Source organism: Sarcophilus harrisii, chromosome 4 (assembly GCF_902635505.1).
Source record: "Sarcophilus harrisii chromosome 4, mSarHar1.11, whole genome shotgun sequence".
NCBI classification, from domain to species: domain Eukaryota; kingdom Metazoa; phylum Chordata; class Mammalia; order Dasyuromorphia; family Dasyuridae; genus Sarcophilus; species Sarcophilus harrisii.
In genome coordinates, this window is record NC_045429.1 from 195,588,249 (window position 1) to 195,602,693 (window position 14,445).

General features: G+C 34.9%; 1 protein-coding gene across 2 annotated transcripts in view; it reads right to left on the minus strand.

Moving 5' to 3' along the window:
- The window catches only part of CRYBG1 (crystallin beta-gamma domain containing 1), a 261,291-nt gene that overhangs the window by 96,996 nt on the left and 149,850 nt on the right, over nucleotides 1-14,445 (minus strand). Inside the window, exon 1 of one of the 2 annotated variants that reach the window (XM_012549255.3) lies at nucleotides 6,313-6,518. The exons of the other annotated variant lie outside the window; for it this stretch is intronic. Coding sequence (XP_012404709.2) covers nucleotides 6,313-6,315 — 3 coding nt within the window. The 5' untranslated portion in view covers nucleotides 6,316-6,518. Of the gene's footprint in view, nucleotides 1-6,312; nucleotides 6,519-14,445 lie in introns of those variants that run through there. 2 annotated transcript variants of the gene reach the window in all.

Here is a 14,445-nt window from a genome sequence, read left to right on the forward strand (position 1 = left end):
AACAAACCTAAAAAAATCTTTCACCTAAGATACAAACTTAGCTTTATAGGGTACAATATCCAGGCTAACATCAATCTATTCATCAACAGTCTTTGGGTATGGTTGTTCAGCCAACTAATTGCATTATTATCTAGCCCATATCTATCCCATAATAATGTCATGAGGGATTTTGCAAAAATGTCCACCTAAATCTGGAATATTCTGTCTAGACCCTCTAATATCATAACCTTATTCTACCCTTCCCCCCCAAAAGGAATAAGGTTCAATAAGTAAAATTTGATCTTAATGAATCTAGATTTACTTTTTTCCCCTAAATCAAGAGGCAAAAAAGTCCATTAGCTAAGAGTGGGCTAAATCGATCAATAGTTTTTAGCAAGGAATGAGATTTTTTTTAGAAATAACAAGGAGAAAGACAAATTCCCTAGCAGAACTCACAATATATTCATTATTATTGATCATTGCTTCCTTTACAAAGTGTCTCCGCAAGACATCTCTTTAGTAATCTGTTTTAGAATTTTTCTGGTGATCACCTCAAAAATTCTACTTGAAAAAGGTTGAGAATAAGTAAAGTTCAAAGAAATTCCAGGAAGAATAATAAAATAACAACACTCAAAATAAAGACTAAGAAGCACATCTTTGTAATTTCTCTATGACCTCAATCTCTGGACTGTGGTACCTAGTATTTTAATATCATTTTTATTGTAACTATATTGTGGTTTTGATACTTTCAGAAATGCCAAGTGGATTAAAATCCACAGAGCATTAAAATAAAAAAAACATAACTTTCTTAATTACTAATCTGTTGAATTCACCCAGAAAGATACTATAACAAACATGGTACTGATCTGAGGGAATTTCACAGACAGCTTCAATGACTACCCTCCTCAGTAGCTTTAGTCTTCTACTCCTCTCTGAGATTTAAAAAGCTAACCAAGTCTCCAACCAACTTTATTCCCCTGCTCAAAAATCATCAATGGCTACTTGTCTCAAGAATTAAGTAAAGTCTGGCATTTCAACCTCCAAAGAACTTTTCAAAAAATTTATTTCACATGATTCCCCTCAACATACTCTATACACCAAGAAGATTGATTTATTTGTTTTTTGCTGAATTCTCTCACCTCAATACTTTGTCCAGGCTGTTTCCCGAATCCTCCTGTGTCTATTTCTGCCTCTTAGAATCCCTAGTTTTTATTTAAGGTTAATAGCTGGTATTTATATAGCACATAAAGGTATGCAAATAACATGTTATCTCACTTGATCTCCACAGCAATGCTGTGGAGATTGATGTTATTATTATCTCCATTTTATAGATGAGGAAACTGAGGCTGATGATAAGTGACTTCTCTAGGGATCATATACAGTTAATAAATATCTGAGGCAGGATCTAACCTGTCTTCCTGATTCCAAGTTTATCTCCATTGAATTGCTTTGCTCCCTCAGTGATCTCATAGAATAAGGAATCTTTCCTGTTCTCTGAGTTGCTAGGGGCTCTCTCCTTCAAATCATCTTATATTTAATAATCTGTGGATATGTTTTATTCCCCTGATAAAATATAATCTCTTTGAGATTGTTTTTAATTTTTGTTTCATATTTCCATCACCTATCCCAGTGCCTTTGCACTGGGATTTAGGCACTTGTCCTCTTCTGCTCTTTTAATATTCCTGCTTCTAGAAAAAAATTAGAATTCATGTACTTCCAGTTTGCGTCTGGCAGTACTGCTGGACAAAACATACATATATATATATATATATATATATATATATATATATATATATATATGTCTATACATTTATAGATAGATAGATATGTAGGCAAGAAAAGAAGATTGTTCATCTCATTTCTGCCAGTTGACCGCTAAGATGCTGAACATATAGTAAGAAGGAGGAGGTGAAAGCACAGAATAGGGTCCAGGGAAGAGGGCTTGAGAAATATCCCCTGTGGTTCTGAGGATTGAACACTATGAGAAATGGACCTTTAAGAACAATTTTAAAACAATAGCATTATTAATGCTTTAAGGTTTGCAAACACTTTGCAAATATTATTTCATTTAATCCTCACAACAACCCTGAGAAGGAGATTGTATTTTACTTCCCTTTGCATCCCCAGTACTTAGCAAAGTGCCTGGTACATGATTAATGCTTAATAAATGCATGTTGATCAATTGGCTACCTCTTCTGGACACTCTCTAGCTTATCAATGTAGGTAGGTGCTGTTATTATTTTTATTTTACAGCTGCCAGAACTGAGATAGCTAGAAGTTAAGTATCTGTGATCACATTTGAACTCGGGTCTTCCTGACTCCAGGTCCAATTTCTATCCAGTACTACCTGGCACTTGGGATAGATGCTATTATCAACATTCTACAGGATAAGAAAATGAGTCTTAAGCGACTTGCTTACACAACTAGTGTGCATCTATGTCAGAATTTAAAGGCGGGTCTTTCTGACTCCAAGCTCAACATTCTATCCACTGAGCCATCTAGCTGTCTCCAGAAAGGAGTGGGACCAACTGGCCAAATAAAGTAAAACCAGCAAAAAAAAAAAAAAAAAAAAAACAAACAGGGTTCAGAGAACAGAACAAAAGAGTTAGGGCAAAGAAGATTGAGCAAGTCAAGGATGAGCTTCAGCATCATTTATTTGAAAGGAACCTTAAAGACTACATAGTCCAGTCTTTAATGGAACAAGGATTCCCCTTATGGCATACATGTACAAGTGGTCTTACAGTTACTTGAAGACCTCCTTTCTGAAGGCCTTTACCCATTGCTCTTGAGGAAGCCCATTCTATTTTTGAATATTTCTAATTGTAAAGAACTTTTTCTTTTACCAAGACTAATTTTGCCTCTTTATAATTGCTACCCATTAATGCTAGATCTTCCCAGTGAAAACAATCAGAATTTTTTTTCTCTATAACAATCATTTAAGAACAATAAAACTATAAGATTATCCACTAAATCTTCTCTTTTCCAGGATAAACATCCCCATTTCCTTCAACCAACCTTTTATAGTCTTAAGAGCCTTTATCATTCCAGTTTCGCTAACCATCATACTTGGAACTCTGTTTCTCTTCATCTTCATTTCCTGACTTCTAGTTCAAATCTTTCCTCCTGTAAAAGGCCTTTCCCAATCCTCCTTAATTTAGTGCTTCCTCTCTATTGATTGTTTTCAACTTGTCATCCATATAACTCATTTGATCATAGTTGATTATGTGTTATCTCTCCCATTAATTAGACTGTGGGGTTCTTGACATCAGGCACTATTTTTTGCTTCTTTATTGTATTGCCAGTACTTAGCTGGCAATTTTGTGGTTGTTGTTAAGTCATTTTGCAATCATCTCCAACTCTCTGTGACCCATATGGAATTTTCTTAGTAGAAATACAGGAGTGATTTGCCATTTCTTCTCTGGTTCACTTTACAGGTGAGGAAACTGCAGCAAACAGAGTCGAGTGAATTGCCCAGGATCACATAATTAGGGTCTGCAGCCATATATGAACTCATGAAGATTTCTGATTTCAAGGTCAGGACTCTGTTTCACACAGTACCACCTCCCTGCCCCCACCTAGTAACAGTAGGTATTTAATAAATGCTTGACAACTAACCGATTTCAGTTTCCCTCCAGTGGACATTCTTTAGTTTATCAATGTCCTTCCTATCATGTGGCACCCAGAACCAAATAAAACTCTCCAGAAGTGGTCTGACCAAATCAGAATAAAGCAGATTATCTTCCTTGGACCTGGCTCCTATGCCACTCAATGCAATCTAATGTCACTTCCACATTTTTAGTGGTAACATTGTTAAAAAAAAAAATTGTAAAACGCAAACTGGGTAGAGAGGCATGGCAACACAACAACAAAACAAATTATCTGCTTCTCTCTCCATGAGTTTTTTGAGACAGAAAAACTTACTAGTTTTTACCAGAGGGTAAGAATGTAGAATTTGGAAACATGAAGATTTGAATTCAAATCTTGCTTCAGACACTAATGACAAATTCCTTAACCTGTCTAAACCTCAATTTGTTCTTTTGTAAAATGGGGACAGTAAAAGTATCCACTTCACACAGGTTGTTGTGTAGATTAAGTACTTTGTTCACCTTACAATGCCATAAAAATACCAGCTGCTAATATTATTTTCATTTCACATATTTTCCCCCCATCTGAATCTTTTTGTTCTTTTACTTGCTTTTCTCTTAATCTCTCTCAAGAATATCCATTTTTATTTATCTTATTTCATTCACTTACTTTTTTAAAAGGAAAGGCTATAAGGGGACAAAAAGTAAGTTTTACCTTAGTTTGTCACCTATTTAATCTTGATGTGTCTCTTATTTCATCATCTCTTACAGCTTTTACAGGCAACATATTCCCATGTTCCCTGTGGTCTTGCTCATTGCCTCAGCTTGCACATCTGGATTGTATTATGCAAACATTGCTCCTGTAGAGGCTTGATGAGAATAAGCCTTAGTACTATGGCCAGGATTGTCAGAGCCTCCATTCTGCCTAGAGACAAAAGCAGCAAATTTCTGCCCAGTCAAAAATTTTGAATCAAAAGTATGAATGCTAAATCACTAACTACTTACAGCACAAGTTCCTGGTACTTTCCATTCTCCTGTGTCTACATTAAAGATTCAGAGCAGTTAGGCTTCCGTGGAAATGTTCTGTTTTGTTTTTTAACTTTAACAATATACAATCTGGACCAAGGATTCAACAAAACGCTAACATCTCTTTAAGTCTTAGGACTTTTTATCTAGGTCCACTGACAGATCTTAAGGGAACATGAACTCCAATGGGAACCAAAAAAATCTTTATTTTCACTAACCTCAAACTTAAATGGAAACATCTCTTTCAATTATAATTTAAAAAAAAAAACCTATAATTCTATGAATAGGACTCACTGAATTGCCAGAAGGATACTTGATACAAAAATGTTTAAGAATTCTTGCTTTAAACTTAATTAAAAGAGGTGTGTGTGTGTGTGTGTGTGTGTGTGTGTGTGTGTGTTGTGTGTGTATATGAAGAAAGATAGAGGCAGAGACAGTGACAGAAACAGAAAGAGAAACAGAAACAGAGAAGCTGAATGAAAGAGAGAAACAGAGAAAGAGACAAGCTGAAAGAGAGAAACAGAGATTCAGAAGCTGAGAGAGAGAAAGTTTTTTCAGATTTCATTTCATAGACATGTTGCTGTTAAACTAAGTGATGGGTTTGTAAAAATGGGGAGGTAATGTAAAAAAATTATTTAAGAGGACTTCTTAATGCAGAATGTATTATTAACATAGAGTATCTCACGCCTTAGTATAAAGATAGTCAATGTAGTTATTAAGCTTTTATGCCTAAGATATCAATGAATGGGGAAAAGTGCTGAGAGTAATAGAGGAAAAAAAATAATTTAACACTCAGCCTTTACTTAGGTCTTTGTATTAATAATCTTATGATCAAACTATCCCAAAGCTTATATTAACTCCTTTTCCTCTGGAGTTTAGAGGTTTGCTTTTCTCACAAATTATTTCAGTTCACAGGACCTCCTGAAAGTTCAGGATATAGGGGGCCCAAGAAGGAAACAAAGCCACTGAGTCTGTCCCATAAAATACCATGCCCTAATAAAATCTTCTTTGGGGAAAGTATGTGCAATACATAATGACTTGTTATGGGCACATTCAAGTAAGAGCAGCAAGCAACCACCACCCACTAGAGAATAGATCTGATAAAAGATAACCTACATTTTTTAAAAATGCATAATAGATTTCTACCTTCTGTCATCATGAAGAGAAAAAAAAAAAAAAACAATCAATCAGTAATCTCAAAAAAGCGTTTTCCCTCTTCCACCGAGTTTTACCAATTTTTTTTTTTCCTCCAAGGGGTTGGGCATTAGTTTTAGTCTGAAATTTGGAAAACAGGCGGGAAAGTCAGAAAAAAAAAAGTAAAACAGATCTTCATTGGGTTCTAGTGTAAAACATTAGAATAGATCTTATTAAACAGAAAGTCCATATTTTTTGACTCTCTCATGTCCCATTTTACTTCCTTTATTTAGAAGGAATTGAATAAAAGCTTCCTGACAGAATCATTGCATCAGGTAATATACTTTGAGTATGAACTCCCCCTTCTGCTTTCAAACCAGAGCAACATTCAACATTGTATTCACATTATAGGAAATTCCTTCTACCCACAATCACCTAAAAAATTTAAAGCTCAAGCTGTTGCCAATTCCAGATAGTAGAAACATTGTCAAGTTAATTGATGTAATTATAAGAAGAATAATATATAACCAAGCCCCAAGTCTCAACTGGAAGAGAGGTTTATAAAACAAAATTTAAGTTTGTATCTTACCATGATGAAGCAGCTTTTCAAGTTTCTTATAGACCCACCAAGAGATTATAGAATGTAAAATGCAGTCATTCAGGCAACCCTTTCCCCAAAATCAATTCTCCCCCAAAATCGATCTTTTAATTTCCTCCAACAGCCTGTTTTATCCTTTCTCCTTCCTATCAGTTTTAACATCACATCAGGTCACATTCCAGCTGTGCTGCTCTTGCTAAGAGCCAGAGACAACTGACAGTGTTTATGTGAAAAGCTTACTTACTAAGGGTGTGTGTGATTCAATAGTTGAAAGGGTTAAAGAGGTGCGTCCTTTTTTAGGTGTGACACTGAATAAAAAATGCTGAAAAGACAACATAGGAAGTAAGAGGTGATTTGGCAGGAGACACCTTGAATACATTAAATTCTGAATAATGTTAGATTGGAAGAAGGTAGGATGAGAAGATAAGCAAATTCTGCTTATATTGGATTTTTTTTTCTCTGATCACAGAATCAGATTGAAATCTAAAAGGAACATAGAGAATATCTAGTTAGCAATGAAATGGGGGGAAAAATCCTGTGATTTTTACTCATCTATTTACCACTTTAAAAAATAATAATGTATTTTCCAAACAAAACCGCAAGGCATGTTGCACAACAACAGATAAACAAAATCATTTAATTGCATGGGAATCAAATGCTATCCTTTGTATGTGATCTGAATTTTGTTGGATCTCAGAGTTGCTTATATTTTAATTATTGTATACATTACAGATTCTCTGTCTTGGGTATTGCTTCCTTTACTCATTGACTACAAGTCAAGATATCACACTCCTGATATTACTGGTCCTCTTTGAGAATGAGGTTGCTGGTTGTCCTTCAGTCTCGAAGGGGACCATGACATCAGGGAGGTGATACCATGAGGGGCAAGTGAACTGGATTTAACTGAGATCACCTGCCTCACTCTCCTTTCAGAGCCATCTGGATTCAATGGCAAGATGCAGATCAAGACAAATGGAGATGGCTCCAGAAAGATAAACAATAATAACCAAATTTGTAAGACAGCACATTCCAGACATCAGAATCTGTCACTTACATACTACATATTCAAATAAGAATCAGAAAGGTAAAAATATATTCTATTTTAATCACTAAAACCAATTTTGTTTTAAAAATTCAACAACTCACCTCAAAAATCTAACCATGATGATAAGCTTTGGGCAGGAATTCATTAGGCAATGGGCTAACACTGTCCTATGTGCTGGCTAGGTTGACTTATTTTTCTCTGAGTTTCTCCATTTTCCAAATATTAATGGTCACTCTGTTATTAGATTTCTCTTACTTGGGGGCATAAATCAGAAGGAAAAAAACAAGCCAATCCTCCCTTCTTACAACCCATTAAAAAAAAAAAAAACGAATAACTTGACAGTTTTTTTTTTATGGTTATCATCATCAATTAACATTTCTTAGTTCAGAGGATCAATTTTCTAGAGCTAGATCAATCCCAGTGTTCATCTAATCTAACCCCCCTCATTTTACATATAAGGAAACCTAGGGCTAGAGAAGTATTTTAACTTGTTCAGGTTCTCATAGACAAGAAGTTTCAGGAACAAAATTTGAAGCCATGTCCTCTGATTCCAAATCCAATATATTTTCTGAATGAAGTATAGTGCTAGATATGGGTAACTGAACTTTCTTTCTTTTTTTTTTTTAATAATAATAGCTTTATATTTTTTTTAAATAATAGTTTTTTTATTTTCAAAATCTATGCAAAGATAGTTTCCAACATTTATCCTTGCAAAAACTTGGTGTTCCAAATTTTTCTCTCTCCCTTTCCCTCATCCCTTCTACTAGTCAGAAAGTAATTCAATATATGTTAAACATGTACAATGCTTATCAACATATTTCCACATTATTCATGCTGCACAAGAAAACTCAGATCAAAAAGGGAAAAAATGAGAAATAAAAAAAAAACCAAGCAAACAACAACAAAAAAGATAAAAATACAATGTTGTGATCCACTTTCAGTCTCCATGGTCTGCTCTCTGGATGCAGATGGCTCTATCCATCACAAGATCATTTCATTGTTGAAAAGACTCATGTCCATCAGAATTGATCATTGTACAATCTTGCTGTTGCCGTGTACAATGTTCTCCTGGTTATTCTCACTTCACTCAGCATCAGGTTCATGTAAGTCTCTCCAGGCCTTTCTCAAATCATCTTGCTGATCATTTCTTACAGAACAAGAACATTCCATAACATTTATATAGCATAACTTTTTCAGCCATTCCCCGTTGGCATCCACTCAGTTTCTAGTTCCTTGTCACTACAAAAAGGGCTGCCACAAACATTTTGCACATGTGGGTCCTTTTCCCTTTTTTATGATCTTTTACAGCCCTAGATCAAAGAGTATGCACAGTTTGACAGCCCTTTATGCATAGGAACTTTCTTATTTCAAAACAAACTTCTTAAGGTTTTATTGTTGTTTAGTCCTTTTGTTGGCTTTTTGTTATTGTTGTTAAATTGTTTCAATGGTGTCTGGATCTTTATGATCCCTTTTGGGGTTCTCTTTGCAAAGATACTGCAGTGGTTTGCCATTTCCTTCTCTAGCTCATTTTACAGACAAAAAAACTGAGGCAGAATTAAGTGACTTGCCCAGGATCACACAGCTATTAATATCTGAAGCCACATTTAAACTCAGGAGTTTTCCTGACTCCCGGCCAGACACTCTCTCCACTGTGCCAACTAGTGCCCTTTTTAAAGTTTTAAAATAAGCCAATTATTTTTTTCCCCTAGCACTTAGCACAGTGCAATGCACAAGAGATGAAATGCTCTCATTCATTCATTCCTAGTCTAAACTGGATTAGAATTTCTATTATTGGAAGGTAGCTTGACTCAGTTCAAAGAGTAATAAATCTGGAGTCATGAGACTGGAGTCTTTTAATAGTTTGTGTTTGATGTGGTAGGAGATAGGAAGCTGCTAGAGCTTTCTGAACAAGGGAGTAGCACTGTGTGGCACAAAAGGACTATCACTGGGCTTTGGAAGCTAGGGCATCTAGGTTTAAATCCTGGCTTGGGTCCTTCCTGCCTCTGTGGTCTTGGAAAAGCAATTATTTCATCTGTCTAGGTCTCAGCTTCCCAACTACAAAAATCTGTGAGCTAGAGGTCCCTTCCAGTTCTCTGTGATCCTATAACGAAAGTCATATCTAGATAAGATTAGTCAGGCAGCAGTATGCAGGATCAAGGTGAGCAAGGGAATTGAAAGTCAGGGAGATTAGCTACCAGACTAGTTTCAGGTACAGTCAGAGGATTGACTATGGTAGAAAGAGAAAGAAGAGATGAATATAAAAGCTGACTAAATTAGCGTCTGACGGTAAAAGGGAGATGAACAAGATGAGTCAAAGATGGCTCAGATTTTAAGGTATGGCTAGGAGGGCAATTGTTCTTTGGACAGGAATGGGGCAGGTCAGAGTGGTTTTTGGTTGCAGCATATTGGGTTTTATGGGATGGTAATGTGGATAAAGGGCAGCTAGGTGGCATAGTAGATGGAATCCTGAGCCTACAGTCAAAAAGATTCCTCTTCCCAAAATAAATCTGACCCGAGTAGTTTGGGACTATATCACAAAAGTTATTTAACAGTGCTGTCATATAAGTTATTAAACAGTGCATGTCCTTTGACCTAGTTATATTCAAAAGAGATCAAAGAAATAGAAAAAAGGTCCTATATGAATAAATAATATTTATAACAGTTCTTCTGGTGGTTGCAAAAAAATTGGAAACTAAAGGGATCCACTAAAGGGAATGGCTAAATAAGTTGTAGTACATGAATGTGATCAGATATTATTATTCTGTACTGAGAAAAAATTATTTCTTTTAGAAAATTTGATATTTCATTTTTTCCAATTATATGTAAAGGCAATTTTCAACATTTATTTTTTTGGGGAAAGATTTTGAGTTCCAAAATTTTCTCTCTATCTTCATCTTCTTTCTCCTCCCCAAGATGACAAACAATCTGATATGTTATATATGCAAAATCATATAAAACACATTTCTACATTAGATATGTTGTGAAAGAAGAAACAGAACAATTTTTTTTAAAAAAGGTGAAAATCATATACCTGGATCAGCATTCAGACTTTATCAGTTCTTTTTCTAGCTATGGATACCATTGAGGAAAAATTATTTCAAACAGACTTGAAAATGATATATGAACTGATACAAAGTGAAGGTTAAGAAGAATGAGAAAAATGATTTATATCATCAAAGAAAACAATTTTGAAGAGTACTAATGAATGAAATGAACAGAATTTAGAGAATATTTTGTACAATGTTATTATTGTAAGGATAAACAATTTTCAAAGATATAAGAACTATGATCTTGATGAAACATACTTTCTACATCCTGTCAAAGAAATGATAATTTTAGGTAGCAGAACAAAACATATATATTTCAGTATATTAAGAGGGAATTCATTTTGCTTGACTATGTGTACTTATTACAAAGAATTTGTTTTCCTTTTTCCCAATGGGATGGGCAATGGGAATGAGAAAAAAAAAGATTTCTGTTCATTAAAAAATTTATTGAAAACATAATAAAATAAAATAAATTGTTCTAAAATGGAGAGTTTGGAGGTAAATATTGCATGAATCTATAGATGAGATCACTATAGTGCTTGTTTTGCATAATTGCTTTAAGATTGAAGTACAATGTCAGTAAAACCAAAATATAAAATAAAATAAAATTAGAATATTGGGGAAAAAGTATCAGACTCCTACCCCTATCATCCCTTTCTCCTAACAATTGACAACCTAATTAGCAATAATCATCGATTAACATTGGAAACTAGTTAAGTGTCCTGTTGGGATGAGAATAGAGTCCTGCTCTATCTTGCTCTATCTATCTCCTTAACACTGAGTCTTCTTTCCCCATCTTATCTCAACTGATGGTGATTTCCTTACTTTCTGACTGTGGTTTAAAAAACAACCAACAAAACACTAATTCTATGTACAGCTCAGCCTCCAATGCCTTAGTATACAGGTTTGAGAATTACTGTAGCTAAAAATTTCATTACTCTGGAATCCATTTGGTTACAAGCCTTTTTGAACTTAGTTGGATTAGTCAATGGACAAGTCTACTGTACATTGATGGATCTACAATGATAGAAAGAGGTAACATTTATATAGTAGAACATTAAAGCAGTAGAGTTTTTTGGTTTAAAAAAACTCTTTTGCAAGAATAAGAATGAGCAAAGTCTAGGTAGCAGAATGGATAGAGTACCAGCCTGAAGTCAAAAAGACCTGAGTTTAAATACAGCCTCAGACACTTCCTAGTTGTATGACTGAGCAAGTCACTTATCTCTGCTTCAAAAAGGAACATTTCATGTGATTTGTATGTTTTTTTTTTTCTATTTCCACAAGATCTCTTATATACATCTTCCTTTTCCCTCACAAGATCACCCCCTGGTTCAGACTCTCATCACTTCTCACTTCTGTAATTGAAATAGCCTGCAAACTGTTCTTAAGAGCTTCCAGTCTCTCCTCATTGCAACTCTAACACACAGTTGTATGAGACCAATGACTACTGTTACCTCTGTGTTACCTCTGAGTAAAAATACAAACTCTCCTCTTTCAAGAATTCCATAGTCAGGAAGGTCTGAGTTAAAATCCAGAATTTACTAGGTATGTGATCCTGGGCAAAGCACTGTGTCTGCCCCAGTTCCCTCAACTATATTTTTTTGTTTGTTTTTTGTTTTCAGACAATTTTGTTTTCAGCCCAGGGTCACACACAGCTAGTGTTAAGTGTCTGAGGCTGAATTTGAACTCAGATTTTCTTGACTTCAGCCCCGGTACCCTATGTACTATGTTATCTAGCTGCTTTCCTCAACTGTAAAAAGAGAATTTTGTTGTTGTAAGGATCAAACTGAGATAATATTTGTCTGGCACTTAGCACAGTGCCTGGCACTTATTAGGTGATTAATAAATGCTTATTTTTTAAGCTTAAAAAATTATATACATATATATATTACATATACTCTTCAAAGCTATTTGTTTATGAAGAACCTGCTGGTCTTCCTACAATACTCTGTGTTGTTTGCACTGACTATCCCTAATGTCTGAAAAATCCGCCTTCCTAGGATTCCTGTTTTCTTTACCCCACCTTCTGCATGAGATACAATCTGGGTCCCCCCAGCTGCTTGCAGTCAACTTTAATCTCCTTTGTATGCATCTTGTATTTGCCCATTTATGATCATACTGTCTTCCCTATCAGAGGCAAACACCCAAAGGAAAGTATCACTATTTCTTTGTGTTCCCATTGGCTAGCACAACTCCCAGTACATAGTAAGAGCTGAATAAAATGCATGTTGATTGAGTGATTGATATAGAATGTGAAGATATGAAAAGGAAGACTGATTCATATAGGTATTTTTCCCCCTTCACCTAAAGGATCTTGTTCTATGAGCATAGGTGGGATAATTCAGTGACTGTCATTCATTTACCACTAACAATTGGCATTTTTGACAGGGTGTGGAATTTGGAAATAGCACTTTAATGTGCTTCTTACTTCCAGTTTCTCAAGTTAGGTTTTCCCAAGAGTTCTGTTTAGTTCTAGGACTTTCCTTCATATACTCACCTTTCTCACACATGGGTGAGTCCCAAAGTGGGAAAGCAGATCCAAAGATGATATTACTTATCCTGACTTTTATTACTGTGTGATTTCAGAACCCAGAGGGTAAGGACTCAAAAAGGAGAATTAGATCATTTTCAGCGTTATGATAGCTAACTTTCCTCCTATACTTTTTTTTTAATACTACCTTTGAGTAATAGGGACAGAAAGATATGTTCCTTATGCTAATTAATAATATATAACAAATATATTATATATTATATATAATGTATATGATAAAATATAAATAATAATAATAATATAGACATGTATTTGCAACATGATTTATCTCAAATAATCTTGTTTAGCTTTTTTTTTTCCAGTTATATCTGATTCTTTGTAATCCCATTTGGGGTTTTCTTGGCAAAGACACCAGAGTGGTTTGTCATTTCCTTCTCGAGTTCATTTTATAGATGAGGGAACTGAGGCAGAGTTAAGTGACTTGCTCAGGATCACACAGATACAAAGATTCTGTGGCTGGATTTGAATTTACATCTTCCTGACTCCAGACCTGGCACCCCATCCACATGTCACCTGCCTCCAAGTAATCTTAGATTTTCAAAAATGCTTCAAAAATATTTACTATTTTTAATAGAACCAGAGGCTTGGTGAATAGAGTGGGTGGTACAGTGCATTTTAAGTAAGAGGATTTGAGTTTGAATTCTGTCTCTTCCATTTACTATCTGTGCATCCTTGGGTAATCATTTAATCTTTGTGCCTCAATTTCTTCATCTGTAAAATGAAAAGGTTAAGATCCCTTTCAGCTCTAAAACTGATCCTAAGACCTGAGTTCAAGTCTAATCTTTTTGACATATACTAGCAGTATGACCTTTGGCCAAGTCCTTTATGTCCCAAGAAACTTTTTAAGATTATAAATTATAGAGGTGATTCAGGCCGATTCCAATAGACTTGTGATGGAGAGATCCATCTGCAGCTAGAAAGAGAACTGTTGGGACTGAATATGGATCACAACATAGCTTTTTTTAAACCTTTTTTGTTGGTTTTTGCTTGTTTTTTGTTTTTCTCATTTTTTCTCCTTTTGATCTGATTTTTCTTGTGTAGCATAATAAGTGTGGAAATATGTATAGAAGAATTGTACATGTTGAAAATATATTGGATTGCTTGCTCTCTAGGGAAGGGAGTAGAGGAAGGGAGGGAGAAAATTTGGAACACAAGGTTTTGCAAGGGTGAATGTTGAAAACTTTCTCTGCATGTATTTTGAAAATAAAAAGCTATTTTTTTAAGGTTATAAATTGTAGAACAAGTGCCCATCTTGAGCTGTAGAGCTAACACTCTTTATTAATGAAATCATAGGTCTGGTCAAAAGAACAGTTCTTTAATTGTTTAAAATTTTTTTTTATGTCAAATTCAAAAGCTCATCTTTTGCTATCTTTTGTCTACTTGTTGGAGCTTTTGCTACTCTATGGTGTAAACTATGAGTCTTTAGATCCTCTGTTCTGTTTTTGTTTTTTGCCTCAATCTACTCCTACCCCAATTTACTA